Source organism: Coenobita brevimanus, chromosome 103 (assembly GCF_032717465.1).
Source record: "Coenobita brevimanus isolate Jiangsu-jjx chromosome 103, ASM3271746v2, whole genome shotgun sequence".
Taxonomy (NCBI): Eukaryota; Metazoa; Arthropoda; class Malacostraca; order Decapoda; family Coenobitidae; genus Coenobita; species Coenobita brevimanus.
In genome coordinates this window covers 24,897,974-24,920,981 of record NC_137056.1, presented here as the reverse complement: position 1 = coordinate 24,920,981, position 23,008 = coordinate 24,897,974, and the positions used below count along the sequence as shown (strand labels likewise).

The 23,008-nt window shown below is 42.3% G+C and overlaps 1 protein-coding gene across 1 annotated transcript in view; it reads left to right on the top strand.

Moving 5' to 3' along the window:
* The window catches only part of LOC145415652 (glutamate receptor 1-like), a 1,336,600-nt gene that overhangs the window by 1,252,621 nt on the left and 60,971 nt on the right, over positions 1-23,008 (top strand). Inside the window, exons 11-12 of the mRNA XM_080284869.1 lie at positions 6,249-6,343; positions 17,860-18,105. Of these exons, the coding sequence (XP_080140995.1) occupies positions 6,249-6,343; positions 17,860-18,105 (341 nt within the window). The remainder of the gene's footprint in view (positions 1-6,248; positions 6,344-17,859; positions 18,106-23,008) is intronic.

Genomic DNA, 23,008 nt, shown 5'->3' with positions numbered 1-23,008 from the left:
TAGCATGTAAGTTAGCAGCTGTCATCCTTAGTGTCATTGTCAACCCTTGCCTTCTCAGATAAGCCGTGGCATTTAGTTCCTTGTCCTCCGCTGTGGTCAAAACATGTCGCACTCACACCCCGCCATTTCTGCCGCTTCTGCACCCATTGCAAAAGGCCCCATGACCTCTACACCTAGAAAAAGTTGTGAGGGAAGCAGGAAAGGACTAAGTGACTCTGCAGTGGAATGTGAACTAGCAGAATTGTCTATGGTGATGATGGATAGTGATTTTTTACCCTTCTGGTGAATCGTGTGATGAGCCGGGTGAGGAAATCGTGCCAGAAAGTGCTAGTACGAGTGCTTCAGTGTCGGAAGTTATCCCTAGCTCCAAGGGAAAGGAGCCGTTAGTGCAGCAAGGGAAGGAATTTGGGAAGGGAGTGAAAAGGCGGCATGTTAGCCCCATAACAATGGCCCCACGTGACCCAGCCTGCCATGAGTCCCGAGTTGATTCACCTCCCCGTTCCCCAAGCCCCACTTCACTCATTTCTTCCTCTTCGTCTGCTGAATTATCTCCGGAGTCTTCGTCGTCGGAGTCACCACCAGCATCAACAGTGAAGGCAGGCCGTAGAGGAAGAGGTAAATCCCGGACCAGTAAAAGTAGAGTTGGTACTAGAGTAAGGGCTGCTAGTGCTGTACGGGCACTCAGGGTCAGTGCGAGTGACCTTGAACGGGGTAAATCTGCCTCACAGCCACCCACCACCCTCACCCACCCTACACTGCCACGACAGGGAATCCTGGACGCCTTCGCGTGGACGGAAAGGTCCGATTTGGGCCAGAACATTTAGTTTTTGATGAGAGTTCCTCAGGAGTACAGCCTGCCTTCACTCTTGACGATAATGCTGAGTGTGTGGATTTCCTTTTGGCCTTCCTAGATGACGAAGTCATGCAGCACATATGTGATGAGACCAACAGGTATGAATCACAACGTGCTGCAAGTGGTACAGGTGCAGCCAAGATGCAACAGTGGTCCATGCTGGGAGTGCAGGAGCTGTATGTGTTCTTTGCCCTCATGCTTCTCATGCCACACTCAAAGAAGCATGAGGTGGAAGAATACTGGTCCATGGATCCCTTACTACCCTCACCCACCTTCAATAAGTAAATGGTCAGAGATCGCTTCCGGAACATCATGGGAAACCTGCACTTTGCCGACAATGATGTACCTTCCCAAACCGACCCACTCTGGAAGATCCGGGAGATTCTGAGCAGAATGAAGGATAAGTTTATGTCATTCTTCCACCGCTGTCAGAAGGTTGTCATTGACGAATCCTTGGTTTAGTTCAGAGGACGTCTTCGGTTTGTTCAGTACATTCCAAGCAAATGCCATCACTTTGGAATCAAGTTCTTTATACTGTGCGACTGTAAGACGGGGTACATCCTTGACTTCGTCATTTATTCAGCCAGCACTATCGATCTGGATAAAACACACCCCCTTGGCTTCTCAGGCTGTGTAGTGAAAGTGCTCCTTGAAAAGTATTTTGGTGGGAATCATGTGCTGTATACAGACAACTATTATGCAGCACCGAAACTTGCCAAATACCTTTCAGAGCACGGCATTGGCTCCTGCAGCACTGTCAAAAGTAATCATGCCCACTTCTCTAAATTCACAGAGGCAGGAACTTCGCAGCGAGGAGACGTGCACCTACGCAAGTCTGAGAAGATGCTGGCAATACGGTGGCATGACAAGAGGGTCGTGCACATGCTCACCACCGTACATAAGGGGGAAATGACAGACAGTGGGAAGGTCGACCGTAGGACAGGCGAACCTGTGATGAAACCTGGTGCTGTGTTAGACTACAATATCAACATGCGGCTGGTGGACAAGTCCGGCATGATGATTGGTGAGATCGACTCCCTCAGGAAGAATACTAGGTGGTACAGGAAAGTTTTTCTGCATCTCATAGATATGACAATGCTGAACGCCTTCATCCTGTACAAGATGAAGGTCAAGCCACCCAAGTCCTTCTCCCTGAGGTTGTTCACCAGGACTTGTGTTCAGTAGCTGCTGGAAAGATATGGTAGGGTGACAGCAGCAACTCCAAGGCGCCATCCAGTAACACTTCCCGACCGACTTGAGCAGAGAGCGTATATGGATCGGCACAGACTGGTGCTAATGCCTGCCACAGGCAAAAGGAAGGCTGCGATCCGCAGGTGTCAGATGTGTGCACATACCACCAGACGCACACCTGAGCACAAACGCACCTCTTGGCAGTGCGCTGAGTGCCAGGTTCCCCTCTGTGTTACCTGCTTCTTTGATTACCACAGCCAGAAGCAGTTCTAAAAGTGTAAGTGGGAAAGGAGAGTAATGTGGAAATAATGTGGAAATAATGTGTAAATAGCAAATGAAAGCAATGGATGTTCAGTACATATGACTGAACGGTGTATTATAGTTTTATCTTACTGAAAGTGACAGTGACTAACATAGTGTAAGTGAAATAGAAGGGTAAATATTGAAAATACAATAGAAAATGTAAATAGTAATGTAAGTAATTAGTAATATAAGAATATGAGTACAAATACATTATGTTATAACAGTGAAAGTGAATCCGTGGCTCTGCGTATTTTACTGAATGAAAAATTGAATGACTTCAGTGACAATAAACTAATACTACTGAATGAAACTTATGGAGAAAAACTCCAGATATATATAAGTGTGATATAGTAATAGAAATATAAAGTGTGAGGGGTTTTATGAATAATAAATGACAGAGTACCAAGAGTGAACTAGCGCAAGTGCAAAGGTCATACGTGCTCGTAATTTTCATTGCTTTCACAGTGGGGTTTTTTTTTGGAGTATGGATCCCAAACTACTTGATAATCCTAGAGTAGTGTTTATAGTGTTAATATCTGGCTGTGGTAATCATATTACGGGTTATCGGGAAGTTTAAAGTGGAGACTTCGTAACCCAACTTCAGAGGTCTCCACAAGTCCTACGGTAACCAACGAAGGCTCAACAAATTCCAGGAGAAAGCTGAAGGTATGTGCCATAAGCATATGTAATTTTAATATTCTAGGACTAATAACTGATTTTTGGCAAATATTTTTTGAGAGTCTGTCGGAGCCCGAATAACCCCGTGGGACACGCAAAACATTGGTAAACATGCCCGCGGTGTAGGGGTTAAAGGCAGTCCTGTTTCGAAATGATAACAGAAGTTGCGGTCTTACAAGACCCTGTAACTCCAGTTGATATAATTTTGCTGCACATCCTCTGTCAGATTTTGAAAATATTTAATCAAAATACAGCCACACTGGGACTCTTTTTCTGTTAGAATGCTGAAGGCCTATTTTTTGTACTCGGCAACATCCTTTTGTGCCTGCTTAGCTGTGACCAAGCTTATTGCAACTTGGTACATGTGTAACAGGTTGGCAGTGGATGATGCAACATCCGCTCTAAATTGAGATGATGCAGTAATATTTTTTGCAGATTTCAGGTTAACGCAAAGCTGATTTAAAGTAAAAAAAAAAAAAAAAGATTAATGAAGACAAGACAAAGGAAAATATTGATGGCCTCACCAACTCCTGCCGTATTGTAAAGGGGGAAGAAATAATTATGTATGGGGGAGGTGAACGGATGAACCCCAGGGATCTTACCCTCTACAAGGTCTGGTCGGGGTGAAGGTCTGTTTCTGTAAGAAATTTAGTGTGGTTACTATAAACTATGGCGTTGTGCCTCCTGGAGATAGTACCCTGCATAGGTGAATGGGCCACTGGGGGATCCACCCTGTTTAGAACATGGCTGGGATGAACTTCTGCTAGTATTGGTAACTTTATATTCTTAAATCCCCCCAAAAAAATAAATAAATAAATAAATAAACAAGTGAACGTGGATAAAGGTTTTGGCCAGGACCTCATGGAGCTGACAACTCCCCCTACCCAGGTATAGATCTACCATTGCTCAGATTTTCATATTTTTACATAAACCACAATGGCATTGTCTCGTCTTGGCTTCCCCCATCCGCCACTGAGGGCTGGTTATCGGGGGGGAGTGGCTGGTTATCGGGGGGCCCCACCCTGCCTGTATCGTGGCCGAGGTAAACGCCTATCAATGTGCAAAATTTTGAGATCCTGGCTTGGAAACTATGGCCATGTATGATGGCTTTCCTGGGACCCATGGGGGAAGCCTTTTCACTTGTAAGAAATCACTCCCCCCCCCCCCTAGTGGTTCCAGCCTCCTCGGGAAGTGGCCAGGGTGAACATCTGTCAGTATGCAATTTTGTTTCTCGGTTAAAAAAAAAAAAAAAATGAGCATGCACAACCACTTGAGCTGAGACCACCTGGAGCCACCCCTCCTACTGGAACAGTCCTCGGGGGTTGTGTTATGCTTATTACCTGGATTAAGTCAAGCTTTATCATTGTGCAAAAACTGTTTTAAAAATAGCCAAACTAAATTATTTCTAGCGATACACCTGAGGTCCACCGACTCCGTGTGGGAGTCGTCCTCCTCTCTCCCTGCCTGAAACTTGACCTGAGGGGAGATCTACCACTGCGCAAAATTTCTTTTTCCTAACATCCCTTTTATAAGACCTGGACCACATTCTTCAAAAGAGTACAGTAGCTCAGTGAGCAAGTGAGTGATTAGCACAATTTGAAACAAGCACTATATTTGGCACTTCCCGCCCTATGGGCGCAAGAAAGATCCACTTTAATAAGATCAAATGGAGTTACTTTTATTCAAGTGTTCAACAGTAATGTCCTAACTTCAGTCTTAATTTATTTTTATTATTATTATTATTTTGCTGCAGATAGGTTATTTGTACATTTCTATAGTCTAAGGAAATATTTGTATGCCATTTCCAGGGGAAATTGCCTAAACTTCTGACATGCAGTTGGTAATGGGACGCGATTGTGTCGTGAAAGCCAGGCCGATGCAGGTTCGAGTCCCGCCTTGGTTGGGAGTTTTCATGAAGCTTCTTTCACATACCCACGTTAGTTGCGTATGACACTTCATAAAACGCAGTTCAGCACTAATGGATTATGTTCTAGTGAGTGTTCGGATGTCAGTGGGTGGCCAAAGAGAAGCACAAAAAGAAATAATCCAATGAAAGTACTTAGTTTTTTTTTTTCTTTTTTTTACGAGCTTATATTACTCAGAAACAACGAAATACATACTCGTATGCTTACTAACATTTGCTGCCGCGGAAACACGTTTGTATTATATTCATGTTCATTCAAAACAATTTGTTCAGCTTAGGGTAATTTGTACCAGTCCAGTACATGGTCAAAATTGTTAAAAACTCCTTTTACCGTTTATAATTTTGCTCAGATTGACAAAGTCATCGTGTGCTCAGAAGGTGGAACAGTAAAGTTATTTTAGGAGGCATTTGGGGGAGGCGGTGGCTCAGTTGGTAGGAGGTGGCCTGCAGTCCTAACGGACCCAGGTTCAAATCCCCACTGGGGCAGGGAACAGTTTAAGGATTTGAAATTAATAGAATCAGACTTTACTGATCTACCAGAAGACCCGCCGACATGTCGTAAAAATACCCCCGCTAATACCAGTACACCAGTCCTGTATGAGACAACCCTCGCATGTATTCAATATGGACAGTGGGTGTTAGCTCCGAAGTGGTGACATGTAGAGGTGTATGAAATATAGGAGGACTACTGAGCCTTGAGAGCAGGCTGTTAAGTCTCTGCCCAGAGTCAGACACACACACACACACACACAAAAAAAAAACTTTGATTTTAATGGTAAGTACTTACTTAGCACCGTGCTGGAGATAAAGAAGGTACTTTATGGCATTATGGATCAGTCCCTCTATTACGATGATATACTCTTTAATTTATTCTTGTCACTCCAGATTATTTTGTTTAGCATGATGATATAGGACCATCAAAGGTACAAGTGATATAATTTGGGACGAAAAAGGACAGAATTAAGGTCACGAAAAATTTGAAAATGAGATGATGTTGCTTGGCGCAGGTTTGTACTGTTTGAATGTCCTGGGTCACTGATGTAATTGTGTCGCTCATTATGCAGCAATTTGTCTGTTTTTCATGTACTTCTGTGTCTGTATACTGGGCGATTTATTACCTGCTGATTTGCATACTCACATTCCCATTGCTCCATGACACATTGCAACTTGCAGTGTGGTTTCTCCTGTGTACTTTTTCTTTGGAACATGCTTTTCATTGTACACTAACTAGTTATAATACACTAGATTATTATCCCTCCTTATTCTGTTTACCTACTGGTCTTTATTTATTCCTTCCAGACACTCTGCAACTTGTGAAAGACAACAGCTACGGTGCCCAAAATGATGGCCAGTATGGCGGCTGGGACGGCATGGTGGGTGAGCTGGTGAGACAGGTGAGTGATTATGAGCGAGGGAGAAGCCCTCGCAGGTCTTTCGTCAAGTAGTGGCATTTTTGCGCATATGAGCGGCCTGACTCAGCCCGACTCGACCCGACCGTAACGCTTTTGAAAAGCTTATATCTATGCAAGCACAGGCCGATCACCGCGTGGTTTGCACCATATGATAGTCCAACTCTTTAAGACTTGTTTTTGATAGGTTTCATCACACCCAGGCAGTGCACGTGGCACCCGTCACGCGCCAAGTGCAGCATATCGATAATCTTCAAAAGAGGGCCGCAGGTCAGACAATTTGCCGTAAAGGCATGAAACTTGGTAGGTGGATTGCCATCAATATACTCTAAGCATCCTCAGGATATAAGGCGACATTTCAATGCTTTCGATTTTAAATGGCCTCGTTCGTACCTCGCCGACAAAGGCGTTTTACTGGTGTTTCCTAAAGCAGACTAAAATGTTCTGGTGGTAGAAAGAATAAAAATAATACGTCATAGGACTGAATGAATTAACGACCTCTCAACAAGCACAGTATATCATTTTTTTCTTTTCCTTTCTCTTAGCTTATGGTCTGATGGCCATGTTCCAGTGCATTGTTCGTTTCTGTCAAAGGCAAGGTCTTTGTTCAGATTTTTGCTCGATTTCAGTCTATACATATTTTTAAGTTACCTTTTAACAATCATCACTTTCCTTTCACCTTTGATTTTTCACCTCTTTAAAAATATTTATTACTAGTGTTCATCTCTTTGACATCATCATCATCATCATCATCGTTGTCATCATTATCGTTTCCACCACCACCATAATCACATCACCAGCACCACCACTATCACTACCACCATCATCACCCCAACCCCAATTCCCAAGTAAAAGATAGAGGGGAGGTAAGATCCAGAAACAGAGTGAGAGCACAGTAGTGGGGGAACCGTAAATGAGAGTCATTCTAAGAAACTGCTTCTCTTCGAACGTTGTTTTTTCTCATGCCTATACTTTATCAATACAGTGATGTCTTTGCTTACATTGCAGAGGAAATTTGTGTTACATATGAATAACTGCTCAGTTTTTGTATCTGTGAAGGCACTGTCTCAAGCGCAAAGAGAGAGAGATTCTCGAGAGAGAGAGAGAGAGAGAGAGAGAGAGAGAGAGAGAGAGAGAGAGAGAGAGAGAAAGAGAGAGAGAGAGAATCATTATGAATATTACCTCGGTATGATTTGTTCAGCATAGGGAGGACCCTTTAGAATCCTTTTAATCCGGTGACTTATTTCATATTACATTCCTGCCAACAGCAGATTAATACGAGCGAGCGCCCGAGCGAGCGATATTTACTCTGAGGTAAGTTTGTAAAATCAGTGGCCCGGCCCAACCCAGCCCGCCCTTCATGCTAAGCAGAAGCCAATAACTTCACTCTTATGTAAAGTTTAAATTTTTTCTGTATGTGGTACACTCATTCAATAAATTTTGTTATTAACTAAAAACTCACCCGTAAGTGCGTAGGGCCCCCTTGGAGTCTCGAATTTTCCAAGGAAGTGTTCGGCTCTAATCGGCGAACGCCTCAATGACAAAATCAAATAAAAAGAGATTTTCCGTCGTATCGCTGTTTTTGGCATCACCTCAAGCAATTAAATATTGGAGATTCAGCATATAATTTTATATCAGATGGAAATTGTGATAACATGGAGTTTGTTCGGTCGTCATGTGCTGACAAAGCACACTTTACTGGTGACCTATGCTGATGTAAAGCCACTCAAAAATGAACATCATCCTCTTAAGTCATGCCCTCCTACTCTCACCCATGGCCTTTTTGTTCTCGTAACAATGCACACACACACACACACACACACACACACACACACACACACACACACACACACACACACACACACACACACACACACACACACACACACACACACACACACACACACACTGTGCAGCCCGAGAAGACTCCTTGGGATGATTCGAATATTTCTCGAGTTAGTGGGACAGGGGTAGAAGAGACATGGAGACTGCTGGGGGAAGCCTGGTTAGTGGTCTGAAGAGTGATGGAGTTAAACCTCCACCTGCTGAGTAACAGTATGCCAACAGTTCACAATGACAGAAACGATTTTAGTGATTTGCTCACTCCCTCATTCATTCGTGATCCAAAGCGCCGTTATTGACCAACTGATCAGTTTGGTATTTTATTCTGGATAATGCCAGATGATTCATTTCACCGTGGTGTACATGAATCCCAAACGGCAAACACATTTATAAATAGATTACCTAAATTAATGCATTGTCTTACATTGTTCTCATGTCAAGCATTTTACTAATGCAAATGAAAAAAATAAATGTCTTTACTACGGCACAAAATACGTAACATATCAGCTGAAGGGAGTCGCTGTCTCCTATGAATGGAGGAGCAAATATGACCAGCTTTGCATCAGAAATAATTTAGAAGACGAAGTCATTGTGCATTATAATGATCTGGCAAATTTCATACCAAGATTTACAGTGTCCAGACCTAAAATACATAACCTTAAGTGTTTTGAAAACAATGAAATGGACAGTTGATGATCCTGGTGGGGAGGCAAATGATAACACATAAACAAAATGTTATACCACATACCACAATCCCCAGTTCTCTTATTTATACGCCAACAAACCATCATATTCATGTAATAAGCATGGGTTCGTGTGGCCCAGCATCTGATAGTACTTTACTTTGTAGTAATATCACATATTGGGTAGCTAAGTGCCCTGATGAATTTTGGCACTTCTGTTACGCAAAACACGTTGATGATCCGTCTGTTGTATTTAAAAATGAAGAAATTAGAAACTTTTCGTATACGTAAGCACCAATAAAAAAAAGTTAACTGTGAAAACGAAAAAAATAGTTATATCTACTGTATATGTTCTTTTTTTATATATGTAATAAGGACTCACTGCTGTCATATACAAGACTGGTCTTTGACTATTTGGGTTTATAGTATCTACTAAATACGGCCTACAAGCCATGTTAAGGATGTTACCGGGTACATAAGGAAATATATTTTTTTTATGTGTCCGACTCTGGGCAAAGGCTCAGGGCCTATTTATTGGGGGTAGTGGCTTATCCCAAGGCCCAGTAGTCCTCCTACACCTCCACATGTCACCACTTCGGCGCTGACACCCACCGTCCATATTGAATTCATACTAGGGCTGTCTCATACAGGACTGGTGTACTGGTATTAGCGGGGGTACTTTTACGACATGTCGGCGGGTCATCTGGTAAATCAGGAAAGTCTGCTTTCTAGGAAATTCAAATCCTAAAACTGTTCCCTGCCCCAGCCGGGATTCGATCCTGGGTCCATTAGGACTGCAAGCCGCCTCTCTACCGATTCAGTCATAACATAGTCGCCAATTCTCTTATCTATAGCCCAACATCCTTTCAGATTCATGGAATCATGGTATCATGTGTGAGCCAAGTCTTTGCTAATGCTTTCCTATGCACACATGTCACCTAACACCAACACGCACTGAGTCTGGAAAAAGAAAAAATCTTCGCAGAATAAGCAGTCCTTCCACTCGACCTCAATCCAACTCCTTTCACTCCAGAAGAGACGCGTAACATTATCGAGAAACCTAAGAACTTTACAATTACAGAGCATCAGCACAAAGATCATTAACTACTCCAACATTCCTGTAGCATTTTCAACAGTTGAAGGCATGGAACAATTATCACCAGTGGAACAGGGTGGTACTCCCAACGTGGATGGAAAGCTGTTGACAGGAAGAGCTGGAATTCCTGTTTCATCAGCCCTCGGAACTAGCTTCTGACCATCCCCCTTTGCTGACTTTTTTCAGCGTTTCAGTAACACATTGAGTAAAAAAAGAATGATCTCGAATACAAGTCCCTCTAATTGTCAGCATCAAACTACATGCTCATTACACACTACACTTCCTATTGAAAATTTAAACAAGAAAATGGCATCTCAACACCTAACCTCGGAGTCCTTAGGGAGGGGAACCATAAAAGTCCTTACCATCTGCCCCTCTCCCGGTGACGACCAACCGAGATTTCTGGAACCCCTGTTTGACTTATTTCGCCTTCTTTTCTGCAACATTCGCGACCTTAACTCTAACTTTCTCTCTGTTGAACACCACCTCACCTCTTCTAAACCTCACCTCTTCGTCGCCAAAAGTCAATTGTCAGAGGCAATTGATATCAAACCCATCTTTGTATCCCCCAATTTTCTCTACACTCACTTCAAAGCCATAGGTGGCTGTTGTGTATATTATGTATGCAACGACATATCTTATTCTTGTGTTCCTGAACCTGAATCTTCTGAATCCTGTCTCTCTGACTTCGGATATCCCGTCATTCTCTAACTAAATCTAAATGTGCTGTTTACTTGTCCCCTAATACTGTTGACTATGAAAAACTCTTCAACTATCTTACTTCCATAATGGAACGCATCCTCTCAATTTAACCTTTTTCTGAAAGCTCCATTCCAGGTGACTTCAATTTTCACCTCAACCCTTGGCTCTCCTCTCCATTCACTGATCCACCTGGTGAACAAGCCTACAGTACATCATTTATGTTCTTAAAGAACTAGAATAGTTCGTACAGCACCCTGCCCATATCCCTGACCGCCTTGGAGAGAGTTCCAACATACTTGACCTCTTCCTTACAACTAATCCTTCTGCTTAAGCTGTTAATTTGTTCTCTCTGTTGGGCTCCTTCAATCAAAACCTTATTGCCTTGACCTGTCCTACTGCTGCAGTAAGGCCTGTGGACCCTCCAAACAGCGGTACATGTGGCACTTAGGAGCTGCTGATTTGGAGGCTCTCGGGCAGTACTTGTTTGATTTTCCCTGGCATAATAATTGCTTCTGTGGCCAAGAGCCATCTGAGCGTGCCTTGCACATTACGGAAGTTATATTCTCAGGCATGGGGGCGTACATTTTTTCACTTATCCTATGACTAATGCATAAAAAAAAAAAAATGGTTTAATCATGCTTGTTCTAATGCTGTCCACGGAACCAATCACTCATGCCTCTCATCTCTTTTATGTTTCGGCCCAGAATCGTTCTAAGTTTGCTTTTTGCTCTGTAAATAATAATTTCACTTGTACTAAGTGCTATGAACTCTCTGACCCAAATTCTTCCTATTCCTACTGGCACCGTGACAAAAACGTTTCTAACAACTTTACCTCATCATCCTTCCCTCCTCGTTTCCACTCTGATGGCACTATAGCTGTTTCATCTACTGATAAAGCAGACCTCTTCGCTCAAACCTCCTTCTCCAATTCCACCTTAGACGGTTCCGATGCTATTTCTCCATCGCTTCCCCCCTTATGACTTCTTCATGGCTGACATTAAAATTTCTTCATTTTTTGAATTATCTGCTATCACTGGCCTCAGTACTAACAAGGCATATGGGTCTGATGAGATCGCTCCTGTTGTCCTCAAGAACTGTGGTTCTGTGCTTTCACTCTACCTAGGCAAACTATTTTGGCTTTGTCTGTCAAATTGTGCCTTTCCTTCTTGCTGGAAGTTTGCTTTCATTCAGCCGGGCCCAAAGAAGGGTGACCATTCCCAGCCTTCAAACTGTCGCCCCATTCCTTTAACATCTTGTATTTTAAAAGTTTTTAAATCCATTCCTGGCATATATATATATATATATATATATATATATACTGTATATATATATATATCATCCAGTCCTACATTGCCCCATGAGGAGCGTAGGAGCCCGGGGCTAGGCAGTTGGTCTCGACATTTAAGATAAGAGTAACCAGCCTCACTCATCCCTGAGTGGCATTACATGAGCAATCAACGCCAACCACCCCTTGGAAACCTTCACCGGCTCAATCCGACTGGAGCGCAATAATAACCCACTAAACCACCAGGTGCCAAAATTAGGTTATATGGTTACCATCCAGCGTAATAAATGGTTTCCTGGTGTACAGGAAACCATTTGGCTTGTCACTCAGTGTAGAGTCACCCACAGGCAGAAGGAAAAGGAAAGAATGAAGGAAAGAAAGACAGAAGAGGGAGTGTAAAGTCACCCGTAGGCAGGAGGACAAGGAAAGAGTGAAGGAAAGACCAGAAGAGGATGGAAAGAAAGAAGGGTGGAAGAGAGGAAAGGGCAGCCACCCGATAGCAGCACTACATCGAGTGAGTGGATGGTGAGCGCCCCCACCTACCACATATTATATATATATATATATATATATATAAAGCACCTTTCCTATCACAACCATATTTCCGATCGTTAGTATGGGTTCTACCGGGGACTCTCCAGTGGCTATCTTTTCACCTGTCTTTCAGACTCCTGGTCATCCTCCTTTCGGGACTTTGGTTAAAGCTTTCCTATTGCACTTCGCATCTCAAAGGCTTTTGATTGAGTCTGGTATAAACTTTTATTTTCCTAACTGTTCTCTTATGGTTTTTTTTTTTTTCCTTCTTTCTGTGTCTTCCACTCTAGCTTTCTTTCTGGCAGGTGTTTAGCTGCTGTTGTAGATGGTCACCGTTCTTCTAGAGCTAACAATAGTGGTGTTCTTTAGAGTTCTTTCTTGTCATCAACTCTTTCTTCCACTCATGAATGACCTTCTAATCTGTACAAGTAACCCTGTCCACTCATACACTGATGACTCCACTCTTCACCTCTCGATTCGCTTCTCGCAATGTCCATCTTAGTAAATACTTCAACAAACTAGGGATGAGGCTATGGCAAACCTAATATATGACATGGCTCATATCTCTGACTGGAGTAAACGTAATCCTGTTGTTTTTGATGCATCAAAAACTCAGTTATTATATCCATTATCCTGTGAAAATCTTCCACAGGAGCATCCTCTAAATTTTTAACCATATCTAACTCAAATCTGCATCTTCTTTAAACATATTTGATTTCATTCTCTCGTGATTTAACTTGTAAAGATCATATTACCTGTCTTATAAAATCTGCATCCAAGAGATTAGGTGTGCTAAGCCGACTCCATGCCTTTAGTACCCCTGTACAGTTGTTAACTTTATAAATGGGTTTTATTCGCCCCTGTGTACAGTACAACTCTCATGTGTGGGGAGGTTCCCCGCATGTAGCTCTCCTCAACAAGGTGGTGCCATTGGCTTTTTGTCTCATTAACTCTCCTCCTCTTCCTGGATCTCTTTAAACTCTGTCTCTTTGCCACACTGTTGCATCTTTTATCTTTTATCTTTCGCTACTTCAGTGGTCACTGCTTCTCTAAGATGTCTGTTTGCATCCCTTCTCCACTACAGTGGGTACGTAGCACGCGTCTAGCAACAAACTCTCATCCCTTTTCTGTTTCTCTAATGCAAGAGCTAATTGTTACTCCCAATTCTTCATGTACCGTGTATATCACAGATCAGCTCTGAAACTGCCTTCCTCTGTCTGTATTTCCAAGTCTCTACGGCCTCCAGTCTTTCAAACCCAGTGTTTCCAGGCAACTCGAAATGAACAAATCTTAAATTTGGTTCTCTGTTATCTTGTTTTAGTTTTTCTTGGAGCGAGTAATCTTGCGGGCTTCTGTTCTTTGATTCCTTCTTCCTTGCATAAAAAAGACATTACACAATCTTCTTCGTACAGACCTGTAACACTGCTTAGCATCCAAGACAACTAGATGCCTCATTCTCAACATAGTCGTACCTCATATCCTTCTTCCTTCAGTACAACACAGACCTAGAGCAACCCCATTCTACAAATATCTTACTGATTAATCTCACACGACAAGCATCTGATGGTATTAACTGTGCAACAGCTGCATAATGCACATTTCTTTCAGCAATAGATAATTATTAGTAAAGCCTTCGATGCCATTCCCCAATGCACTCTAATCAGCAAGGTTCACGATACAAATATGGAGAATAACACCAAAAGCTGGCATGACAACTATTTACGTAGTAAATGCACATGCTAGCTTCCAGTGCAAGTCATCACGAACACTAAATATCCTTGGAGGAATTCCACAGGGCTCTGTTCTGCCACCACACTCTTCAGTCTATACAAGCATGATATTCCTACACTCCAACTGCCCCCAGACATTGCCTCATATGCAGATAATATCGCCATAACAACCACAAAATAAACTGCATACACAGTCTACATACTGCAACAAGACGACCTCAACACTCTGCAGACTTGTGTCAAGGACAACAAGATGACGATCATTCCAGCCAAATCCACCACCACACCCATCACCAGCAGTTAATATGTGGCTTCCATTGGCCTTGTCGAAAGACAGAATCGCAAGGTGCTGGAGTGTTTGAGGTACTTAGGTTCTTAAAGCTTTTGTTGGGATGAGTGGATACCCCAAGTTGCAGCCTAATCAATAGTTCCATCAATAAATCCATTGACGAAATTCCATTCTCTGTTTTATATGGATTTGATAAGAAATTGCCCTATTCAATGCTGTTATCGAAACCTAGTACAATTTGGATGATTATATGAAAGTGAAAATGACAGACTACCAGAAAATACACCCGTCTATAAAGGCTAATCTAGCCTTATCCAAAGAGGATATGATACAACGCCAACATAAGTCTGCGTCACATATCAACATTAATGTTGGGGACTTAGTATTTGCTCGTTCAAATACGCGTAGTACTAAATTAGATGATAAGTTTACAGGCCCACACCCCGTGAACTCTCGTACCGGTAATAAATTTGAGATTGATGATTTGTTGTCATTTGAGAATTAGTCGGTTCAAGCAGACGATCTTAGGGGAGCTCCCAGGTACTTCTTCTTTTCCTCCTCCTCCTCCTTCTGCCCTTGCTACCCTTTCATCACCTCCTACTCTGCATATCACCGAGTACAGAGAAAACCTTCACTCAGCAACTCGCCCCGCTGTTGTTGGTGTCTGTTCCTCCTCCTGCCCGGACCACTCAGCTGATCTGATCATTTATCTGGATTTCTTTTATAGCTAAGATGTTGTGGAGAGAGTAGACAACATAGTTAACACTAACTGTCCATGGTTCAATTCGGGATGATAGGTAGATTTTTCCAGATACTGTTACCTTTCTGTTATTAGGTAGTGTTGTTACGTATATTATCATAGCTCTGTTACAAGGTAATATTATTACATATATTATTACATCTCTGTTACTAGGTAGTATAGTTACATATATTTTTACATCTCTGTTACTAGGTAGTATTGTTACATATATTATTACATCCCTGTTACTAAGTACTATTCTTACACATATTATTACATCTCTGTTACTAGATCGTATTATTACAAAGCTGTTACTAGGTAATATTATTATATATATAGTTACATCTCTGTTACTAGGTAGTATTGTTACATATATGAATGAAGTAGGGATGCAGTTGTACAAAGTTTACAATGTCTTTGTAAAATGGTAAGATCAGTGTTATTATAGAAAAATTGTATGTCTCCTTCCCACTAATTTATTTGCGAGCTGTCATGTCACCATAGACCTTGTCCCAATATTAAATCCCCGCATAATTTTACCATGGACTCGCACAAACTTTAATCTTGATTCTATTTGTTTTTCCTCGATTTTTACTATCCTATACTTGTAGCTACCCCTCTTTCTACGACTGTCATAGTCCTGCTTGCCCTCCAGTCATCTTCATCTCTTCCAATTAATTCCCGTCTCTCTACCTCACAATGACACCCAGCATTAACACGGAGTCTTTAAGATCAACCTAATATCCACCTATCTATCTATCTATTGCCGTAAGGGGTGGCCACAAACAAATCGCCTCCATGTCCCTTTTTCCCCCCGCCATTTCATTGCCCTGCTCCCAGCTCACACCCCCTTCTCTCATATACCTAATATCCTGATGGTAAATATACTGGCTTACCTATCACACACGTTCTGCAGAGCTTATCTGTAACAGACAATGTATATTTGTGAAAAAAATGAAGGCTTAGGAGTGTGATAATGTATCATTAAGATATAATGATAATCATTTTAAAGGGTGTTAATTTGGAGGACGTCTACATATTTAAATTTCCAAAGGAAAAGGGCAATGGCTTATAGCTAAAACTAGTACAGTATTGTGGATAGTTAACAAGGATGTTCATTGTTATATTCGCACGAAATACACACACACACACACACACACACACACACACACACACACACACACACACACACACACACACACACACACACACACACACACACTAATCAGGGGCGCAGTTGTTTTTATAATGAAGGTCCAAGTTATCAACCATTTGTTGATTCTACGTTTTTCCACAAAATATAATATATACTGTACAAACGGATGTTAAAATTTAGAGATTTTGCCCTTACGTTGGAAATCAAAGTGTGTGCATGAAAAATCAGTTGCTATCTGTCATCTTGCCTTCTGCTCAGGCAAAACGAATGATTTGGTAGGTTGGAGCAAGGTTTAAGGTAGAGAAAGCATGGCCACTTAAATATGAAACACATCATTATTAGTATTATGCAGGGAATACAGAAGCATGATCTAATACACATATGCCTGTCATGCATCTGTGTATGAGTATGTTCTTCACTGTTTAAACATTGGTTATTAATTTTGAAAAACATGTGGTTACTTGTGATACGTCAAAGTCTGTGTGTGTGTGTGTGTGTGTGTGTGTGTGTGTGTGTGTGTGTGTGTGTGTGTGTGTGTGTGTGTGTGTGTGTGTGTGTGTGCAGTTCGGTGTTGGCCGAAATACATGGCATCCACCACTCAGGCCGATGGGTGATATTCTTTTCCGTCCACCAGACAAATAAGGTTTCCCTCGATTTCCTAGGTGGTCGCCTGAGGGGCACTCCTTGCTCACCTTCGCTCTTCTCCCCTTTGTCTTCACTCAGTATTTAGTTTTAAAAAGATCAAGAATACAATGGGCTTTTTATCAGCTAATTTTGCAGTTTTTTCTTTAATAGTTTGTATTGTACCAGTATGTTTTAATGATCTGGACTGAAATGGACTGTAGAGGAAATGCGGTGTGAGTGAGTGTGGTGAGAAATGATTGGTAATGTATCTGTAGAGGGAGAGGGAGTATTAATGAGAGAATGTCTCTGCAAACAGATAATGAGTGTGTTTAAGTAATGAGAAAGAATATGTATATAAAGGAATAGGGAGCGTGGTGAATAATGAGAGAATGTACAGTATCTGTTCAGGGATAGGAAGTGTGGTGAGTAATGAGGTTGATTATGCAGAGGGATATCGAATGTGGTGAGTAATAAAAGTGAATGCGGAGATACGGGGAATATGGTGAGTAATGAGGCGGGTATAGAGGGAAACTAACTATGGTGAGTAATAGGAGGATGAGTGGTGGGTAATGAATAAAGAGGCCGGCCAAAAGTAAGCGTGCTGTCATTGGGTATATATGCGAGGAGAAATTGAGTGTGCTGTCACAGAATAGAGACAGGGAGACAGTCAGTGTGGTGTCAGTGAGTGCACTGTCAAGGAATACAATGAGGAAAAGTCAGTGTGGTGTCATTGCAAGAGAGTGTGCGCTTTGTAAATTATGAGAATGACAATGATAAGAAGTTATGATGCCTAATTCGCATATATTTTCTCTGGCCAATAGGAGGCGGATATAGCAATCGCGCCACTAACCATCACATCCTCGAGGGAGCAGGTAATCGATTTCACCAAACCCTTCATGACCCACGGCATCTCCATCATGATCAAGAAACCCGTCAAGGAAAAACCTGGAGTGTTCAGCTTCATGTCGCCCCTCTCGAACGAGATTTGGACCTGCATCGTCTTCGCCTACGTCGGGGTTTCCATCGTCTTATTCCTCGTTACCAGATTCAGTCCCAGCGAGTGGAAGGTGAGTGAGATAGAGGGATGTACTGGTGAAAACGTGGTGATGAAGTAAGGAAGTAATCTCTCCAAAAGAGCTGCTTGACTTTTGACGACGACCTAATAAAGTTTTTGCACAGTCGCCTGTGGGCGAGTAGTAATTTTATTATTGCCTTCTTCATACGATTTAATTATCTAAAGGAGTTAAATCAAGATGCAAAGGGATAATGGAGACTGTTTTTAATCCACTATAAATCATCTCGTCAGAGTTTAACAGAATCATCTGGAGTGACCAAGTACAACGTTCAATTTTTTTTTATCCTCCACCAGAGAAAGTAAGAGGAGGGTGTTGTTATCACTGCAATCACTAGGTTTTCGTCCACAGAGGTGGGTGGCAGGGCGGCTGGCTGGCGCAGAGATTTAATTTTCAGGCCAGAACTCAGAAAGTATTCACTACAGAGTCAGGAAATTTCACATAGTTATGTGTCACTTAGCAAACTGGTGCCTTTTGATAGGAAGAATGCTATGTCTTAACTAGTCTCTTGAATATCTTTCTATCTATATACCTAGGCTGCTTCCCCAAGGAAAGAGAGGTAGCCGAGACAGGACGACACACTCCCCATTTACTCATTAATTCAAACACATTCATTCGCATCTTAGCCCCAAGGGGAGAACGAACAGATCCTCACCGCACCAGACCGCACAAGGGTCAACTGTGCAATGCAATCAGTGACATCCGCAAAAGGGCCTGGCAGCAGAGCTGGTTTACCCCTGCCACGTCATAACAGACCCATCCCCTTACCCGCACCTGACCTGACTAGCTGATCAGACCAAATGCGGGAGAATATCCCCTCAGGGCTGCGTCATCACTTATTCATTCACAATTTCTCTCCATTTATTTCTGTCACGCACAGCCACTCTTCCTTGCTCAACAGACATCCCTCTCGCATCCAGTGCTCTCTTCACACTGTCCATCCATCCTATTCGTGGTCTTCCTCTCAGCCTTACACCTCTCACATCAGATCTAGTTATCTTTTTCACCAATCGCTCATTATCCATTCTCTCCATATGCCCAAACCATCGCAACACCCTCTGCTCAACTCTACCAGCCATCTCCCGAACAACTCCAGCTCTCCTTCGCACTTCATCATTTCGCACTCGATCCATACGCGTCACTCCACACATACTCCTCAGACACCTCATTTCCATTACATTCAATTTTTTCCTCTCTGCTACACCCATATTCCATGTTTCAGCCCCATATAACGCAGTCGGTACCACAACACCCTCATACAACCTTCGCTTTACATCCATTCTAAGCAAACGACATCTAAACACTTTTTTCATTCCTCCCAGCACCTTTCCTACTTCATTTATTCTAAACTTCACTTCTGCATCTATTCTTCCATCCACAGCAACATGTGACCCTAGATATTTAAAACACTCTACCTCCTCAAGCAACTCGCCATTCAAAGCTATATTAATCCACCTACCATCTACCAACCTCGTACACTTCATCACTTTATCTTATTCTCATTTACTTTCAATTTCCTCCTTTCACACACCCTTTCAAACTCCTCTACCAACTGTCTCAATCTCTCCTCTGAATCAGCCACCAGTGCAGTATCATCTGCAAACAGCAGCTGCTTCAGATTCCACTCTCCTCCATCAACATTCACCAGACTCAGACCTCCACCTAAAACTCTTGCATTCACCTCCCTTACAACACCATCCATGTAAATATTAAACAACCAAGGAGACATCACACATCCCTGTCGCAGCCCCACTCTCACAGGAAACCAGTCACTCACAGCATTTCCCACTCTTACACACGCTCTACTATTTACATAAAAGCTTTTCACCCCTTTTAGTAACCTACCATCAAGTCCATACAATCTTAAAACAGTCCCCAAAGCCTCCCTATCAATTCTATCATATGCTTTCTCTAAATCCATGAATGCCCAAAACACATCCTTGCCTTTCGCTAAATACTTTTCACACACTTGTCTCACAGCAAACACCTGATCCATGCATCCCCTCCCTCTCCTAAAGTCACACTGATCTTCTCCAGTCAGTCCCTCTGTACCCTCGCTAACTCCCATAATTAACACTCTACCATAAACCTTACCTACAACACTCGACAGACTTATACCCCTAAAGCTAGTACATTCATACTTATCACCCTTGCCTTTATACAACGGGACCACACAAGCACTTGCCCAGTCAACTGGCACCATACCTTTCACAAAGCACACATTCAACAATCTTACTATCCAGTCAACAACGGTCACTCCACCACCTTTCAGGCATTCCACAGCACACCCATCCATACCTTTACTCCCTTCTCCACTTCCTCCTTCGTGATCAAAGAATCATTCAACTCTCCCAACACATTTATTCCTTGCACCCTGCCATCTGCCACAATCTCAGCCACCCTTTCCTCCTCTGCATTTAACAATCTTTCAAAATACTCTGCCCATCTCTTCCTTACTGCATCCATCTCAATTAACATCCTTCCATCCTCTGCTTTTACTCGTTCTTCCTTCCCAGACTCTCCCTTTCGCACCCTTTTCACCTCCTTCCAAAACATTTTCTTATTCTGTTGAAAATTCTCTGAAAGCCGCCTACCCCACTTCTCATCTGCTGCCACTTTAGCATCATGCACAGCCCTTCTCGCCCTATTCCTTTTTTCCTTATACCTTTCATATGACATCTCATCCTTCCTCTGCAACCACACTTCATATGCACATCTCTTCTCAGCCACAGCCATACTTACTTCATCGCACCACCATTCACTTCCTTTTCTTACACCACCACCCACACGTCTCACACCACACACCTCTTCTGCATGCCCCACCACAGCACTCTTAAACAACTGCCATTCCTCCTCCACGCTGCCATTTTCCTGATCTTTCAGTGCGTTCCACTCGTCTTTCAATTTCTCCTGATACTCTATCTTTTTCTCTCTTTTATCCAACTCACTCACTTTCACAACCTCCCTGCCACACCTAACCCTCCTAGCTCTCACCCATCTCTTACCTACTCTTAACTTTCTCTCCACCAGGTAGTGGTCAGACATACCTCCACCATCCCCTCTCAGAACTCTCACATCCAACAATCTTCCTATTACATTCCTAGACACAACCACATAGTCCATCAAAGCTCTATCAACAACCCTTCCACCCTCCTGTCTCACCCATGTATACTTATAAATATCTTTCTTCTCAAACAGCGTATTTCCAATCACCATCTCTCGCTCAACACACATCGCTATCGTTCGTTCCCCATTTTCATTTCTTCCAGGCACACCATGCATACCAACTACACCTTCAACTGCTACATTTCCCACTCTAGCATTCAGATCTCCCATCATTACCACATTCACATTCACTCCAAAACTCTGCAGGCACTCATCAACATCATTCCAGAAAGACTCCCTCTCTTCTTCAACCCTTTCACTACCAGGCCCATATGCACTCACAAACACCCACAACTCACGTTCAAATTTCGCTTTCACCCACAATAGTCTCGATGACACCTCCTTCCATTCAATCACACGCTGCTGTACTTCCGGACTTACTAACAAGGCCACACCTTCTCTTGCCCTTCCTCTATCAACACCTGACAATCTTCCATTCACACTTCCAAACATAGACTCACCCTTCCCTTTCATCTTCGTTTCAGTCAAAGCTAACACATCCAACTTTCTTCTCACAAACATTCTTCCAATCTCCTCCCTTTTAACCTCAATTGTACTACATCCACGCACATTCATAGACCCAATCTTCAGGGTACGGGGATAACTCCGGATTTCAATGCGACCTACGCAAGGAATCTGGAGGCCGAGGTTATGTATCCTCAAGGCGTTCTCCTTACGCCCACCTTTAAAAGAAAAGTTTGGGAGGGTGAGGGCCTTTATGTGCTTGATTAGGTGTGCAGGGAGGTGAGGGGAATGTACTTGGTCAGGTGGAGGGTTACAACAGTGTAGTATTGCCTGTTTTTATCAGTTCACGATTAGATATAGCTAACACTCCTTGAAAGAATCCACATTTCGCACCAAAGATAACCACGTACGGTTTTGTCGAAAATATTGTGCACTATATGAAAAAACATGTATGTCACCATATACACATTATATATATATATATATATATATATATATATATATATATATATATATATATATATGGTCCGGCATTGAAACTACAAGGATGACAGAAGAGAGAAGAATGACGTGTTTGTATTATAATGTCTCCCCTTTCTTTCCTCCCTCATTATATTCCTATAATTGTATACTACTGTATAATGTTACAGTATAATTTAGTACAATAGCCAACACTACAGTCCTGCCTCTCTTTCTCTCTCTCTCTCTCTCTCTCTCTCTCTCTCTCTCTCTCTTCAACGGGTGTCCCAGCAGGATAAAAATGAGGGAAAATTCCTCGCTCCGTCTCGCTCGCTGCACGAGTAATTCAAATTTCTGTTACCTTTAGGCGAAGATAGGAACTGATTTGACATCGACTGTAAACGAGTACGGTAATAATAATAAAAATAGTAATAATAATAACTAGCTGCCTGTTTACTAATTTTGTAGCCGCAATTAGGAAGCCTTCCCTTAACTAATAATGGTATATTAGGTATCAAATTTTTGGCAAGTCCGTGATTTTAAAAGTGGTTCTAGGTAATTCATATTTGGAATATGTACTTAGTTTGAAGTAAAGTAGCTTCTTCTGTAATATCAACAAGATATGAATGTGTGGGGACAACTAACATTTGTCTCAATACTGGCTAACTGTATGCTTAACTGAAGCCATATTCACTTCAGATTATAGGAGGGACCACAGCAATATATCTGTAAAGTTACTGCTTCCATGGTTTTGTCAAAAATGTGCAACAAACACTCAGCAATTTGAATTTCATACTTTCCACTAAAA